This window comes from Parus major, chromosome 5, assembly GCF_001522545.3.
Source record: "Parus major isolate Abel chromosome 5, Parus_major1.1, whole genome shotgun sequence".
Lineage (NCBI taxonomy): Eukaryota > Metazoa > Chordata > Aves > Passeriformes > Paridae > Parus > Parus major.
Window position 1 is genome coordinate 11419817 of NC_031774.1, and position 4363 is coordinate 11424179.

The following is a 4363-nucleotide window of genomic DNA, read 5'->3' on the forward strand; positions in this document are numbered from 1 at the left end:
GGCCGGCGCTGACGTTTCAGCACCACGAGGAGCGATCAGCTCCCGCCGCCGTCCGAGCTCCGCGACCGAGCAGGGTGGGCGGCAGGGAGGGATAGAGAAAGGGAGGGAGCCTGTGGGTGTCCCCCGAACCTTTTCGCGGTACGGGGGGATCCAGCGAGCTGCGGGAGCGGCGTGACTGCCCTGCTCCGCCTCCGCCGCGGCTTTATCCTCTGCTCCATCACCTCCGCCGCCTACCAGCCCTTCCCTCCTTCATCTTCCCGGTTACTCCGTCAAACAACACGGGAAAGGCGAGAAAGCAGGCCACGGGGCTGTGATTGTCACAGCACCCAAGTATTATGATACTGAGAGAACAATTAAAAAAAAAAAACCAAACAAAAAAAACCCACCCGAAATCTAATTACACAAACAAGCTATGAATTTAAAAAGAAAACAGGGAAAGGGAAAGAGAAAAAAAAAAAATAACCTAAGCTCTTCTATTCATCCTCTGGATAATGGAATTTGCTTCCTTTCTCCAGCATGTGAATAGCCTAACAAAAACAACTTGAGCTTTATAAATAGCTTTTCATGTCCATTTAATGAAAATGATTTCGGGAAAGAGACGATTGTGCCATCAGTATTCTCCCGAGGAGCCTGGCATGCCGTTGTGTTTAGTTTGAAAGTGTAAATCTCTTTTGTTCCAGTAATATATGGCGTTAGCTGCTTGTCCTCAGTCTTTTTCTGTTAGTTCATTACTACACAATTACCATTCACGCTTCATTAGCATCTCTGTCTCTCCTGGGGAGGTTCTCCCCCTCCTTTTTTTTTTTTAAAGGCGAAACTCTGCCCTTTTTTATCATACTAATGCCATTGGGAACCAGGCAGTGTGCTAATTAGCTGCTACTTTTCATGTCTTCGAATTGATTCTCCAACTTTGGAACGGGGGGGGAGGGATAGAGAAGAGATTATTATAAAAAGATGAATACTGATTGATCAAAACTGCATCTGAAGAGGAGCGGTTTTGTTCGGAATCAGAAAAGTCCTCATTTTCATCTCCAGCATAATAAAGCATCTGAAATGATAAAAGCATCTGAAAAAAAATCAAATGCTTCTGAGTGGGAGGGAGAGCTTTTTTATTATACCTCTATCTTAGCCGGTACGCTTCGCTTTGCCTTTTCAGGCCGGGGACCTTTGAATCTCCCAACAAAACCGGCCACCATTGACACATTTTCCACATTTGAGTTGATAGATCTAATCCCGGCGATCGCTGCCTGAAAGGGGGATGATTGGTTAAGCTTAAATCTCCTTTTCACGGCCCCAGGTTGATGAGTGCCCTCCCGAAGGGCAGGGAGGGATGGTGGGGGCCGGTCCCTCTCTGCTCAGTGCCGTATGTCTCTCCCACAGCTGCCTCCACCGTGGTCCCCATCCCTGGCACCTTCTCCTGGCCGCTGGCTGCCAGGGGCAAGCCCCGCAGAGGGATGCTGCGCCGCGCTGTCTTCTCTGATGTCCAGCGCAAGGCACTGGAGAAGATGTTCCAGAAACAGAAGTACATCAGCAAACCTGACAGGAAGAAGCTGGCAGCCAAGCTGGGCCTCAAGGACTCACAGGTGAGAGGGGCACCAGGTGGGGGGAGGGCAGAGAGTGTGTGGGGAGCCAAGATTCCCCCACTCCCTGGAGGCAGCTTGAGAGAAGTAGGGGAGAAGTGGATGGGAGCAGGGAGAGGGGGACGGCAGCAGGGAGAACACCCAGAGCAAGTCAGAGGTGATCAACAGAGCCAATAATATCACAATTCCCATCTGGGTGAGTTGGACCACAGCCTGATTGCCCCTGAGCTCTCTCCTAGAGTCCTCCAAAGATCAGATTCTGTGGCTCCTGTTAGCTTCAGTATGGGCATGTGCAGGGTTTTGAGAGTGCAACCAAAACACCTTTTCTGGTCCCTGTTTTACTGAACTGTTTCACTCCTTTGTTGATTTGTCCCTTAGGTGAAGATCTGGTTTCAGAACAGGAGGATGAAATGGAGGAATTCCAAAGAAAGAGAGCTCCTCTCCTCTGGTGGCTGCAGAGAACAGACCCTACCCACCAAGTTCAACCCTCACCCAGACCTCAGTGACGTAGGCAAGAAGTGTTCAGGAGAGGAGGAGGAGGAAGTTCCTCCCATGTGCCCACCCAGCCCCCAGCATCCCCTAACCTACCACCAGTCCCCAGATCATCTACACCTGAGGGACAGACTGGACTCCCAGATGTCTCCTTCTCCATCCCATTCTAGCAGCCCCAGCAAACCTTCAGACTTCTCAGACTCAGAGGAAGAGGATGATGAAGGGGAAGAAGAAGAGGAGGAGATAACAGTCTCTTAGGTCACTTGCCTGCCCCTACCATCACATGAGGACACTGCAAAGATGTAAATAAACCAGAGTGCTATAAATTGAAGAGGTGCTGTCCCACCCCAATGTCCACACGCTTCTTCAGTGCGGGTTCTTTATCACAACAGCTGCAAGACTTCCTTCTCACTGGTATTCCTCATTTTGCACCATGAGGAGGTTTTCATATTCATAAGGTCTGCCCAACTTCATAACTCTTTGCTTAGCAATCAATATCTGCTCGATTAGCTACCTTCTCCCAAAAAACACGTAACAGGCAGCTCCTGGCTCTACAGCAGGGAGAAAAGGGGAATTTCCCTGTAGGAAAGGAAACTTCTTCCCCCAGACAAAAAAAAATCATCAAAAATACAATAGAGATGGCGTGACCATTTCTATTACCCTTCAAGTGAATTTCCAGCTACTGTATTACTTCAGCTGCTACAGAGGACTTGTCTGATCTAGCAACCTTTTCTTCCAAAATAAATAACCTTGAGGGACACAGACCAAGCCCTGCCTCCCTCCTCACCCCAAATTGCACCATGCTTGTGCAAGAGACCCATTGAAATACCTGGAATGACTTTGAAGGTATAATACAAGCATGTCCTTTGTAATGGAGATCTTATATATTTATGATTTTCATCTTAATTTATTCATCAATATTGTGTTCAAAGCACTGTCTAATCCACCTTTTTGCCCACAAACTTGTGCTTATTTTCCACTTTGCTTCCTCTATCCATGGTGTGGACATAGGAAAGTGGAGACACCTCTTTGATTTTTAACTGAACTTTGCTGTCTTTGCACAGCTTATATGAACTGTACACTATTTTGTACACTTACTCTGTATGGGTGTTTTATACCAAGGTTATTGTCAATGAATATAACAATGGTTCAACAATGCTTCTCTCTTTTTTTTTTTAAATTAAATAACAGCTAAACTACAGGTGAATGCAGCTGTTTGTGTAACTTATAAAGAAACACTTTTATTTTGTATTTTACCATGTACAGACTTTAAATATGTATATATATTAAAGTGGATGATTGTCAAATAAACAAACCCAGTAGGTTTCCAATTTTGATCATTCAGTAGTACTTGGTTCTAGATAACACATTGTTGTGGTTTGTGTCTGGGAGAGGAAACTACCTTATTAGTGATTCAATAAGAATTTATCAGTTTCTAAATAAGTTACTTCACAAGAATATCTACCTGACTTTTAACTAGGGAGAAACTCACCACACATCACTAAGATGCTATAGTTTATACACTGGAAGCAGGTAATTAGACCATTCTTACAGGGTAGAGAGAATAAAAGAGATAAACTTAACTCTTCAGCCTCATGTCCAGCCAAGGATCATTACTACAAAACCAGGCAAATCCATAACCCACCTGCTTTTGTTTTTTACTTTTATGCTATACACTACAGAAATGTCAGTGGGTTTTGCCTTGCATACAGGTAGAGTTCTTCTGAAATAGAGATTTCATTACAAAACTGCATTTATTTTCTGCTCCATGATCTCTAATGTCCACCAGTCATAACACACCAAAACAAAAGAAAAATATGCAGCAGATGTCCCCCAGATCCAACTCTCCCTCCGTTCCACTTCACTGGCACAGCCGTAAGGGAAGGTGTGAAAGGAAAAAGAGAGTGATTCCATTAGGAAGGGACCTACAAAAATTATCTAGTGCATCTTCAGGGCTGGCCAAAAATTAAAGGTGTTATTAAAGGGCATTGTCCAAAAGCCTCCAGAATACTGCCAGACACAGGGCATGACTAAGTCCTGCTAGAAAGGCTGTTCCAGGTTTTCAACTTCTTTCCAATTAGATAGTTGGACATATCTAAGTTGGGACACATTGTCACATTTCTTATCATCTATCTCTCTGATGCCTTGAAGCCATTAGCAATTGATAACATACACCTGATATAGGCGGAATGGAAGAAGAGATGGAAAAGACTGAGACAGTGTTTCTCCCACAAAATACAGTGAAAGAGCAAAAGGGCTTGTTTGGTTTGGGTTTGTTGTGTTTTTTGTAA

At 44.9% G+C, this 4363-nt stretch overlaps 1 protein-coding gene across 1 annotated transcript in view; it reads left to right on the forward strand.

The window, feature by feature from the left end:
- The window catches only part of DBX1 (developing brain homeobox 1), a 4738-nt gene extending 1380 nt beyond the window's left edge, over positions 1 to 3358 (forward strand). The window contains exons 3-4 of the mRNA XM_015629756.1: positions 1381 to 1583; positions 1959 to 3358. Of these exons, the coding sequence (XP_015485242.1) occupies positions 1381 to 1583; positions 1959 to 2330 (575 nt within the window). The 3' untranslated portion in view covers positions 2331 to 3358. The remainder of the gene's footprint in view (positions 1 to 1380; positions 1584 to 1958) is intronic.
- The last annotated feature ends 1005 nt before the right edge of the window (positions 3359 to 4363 follow it).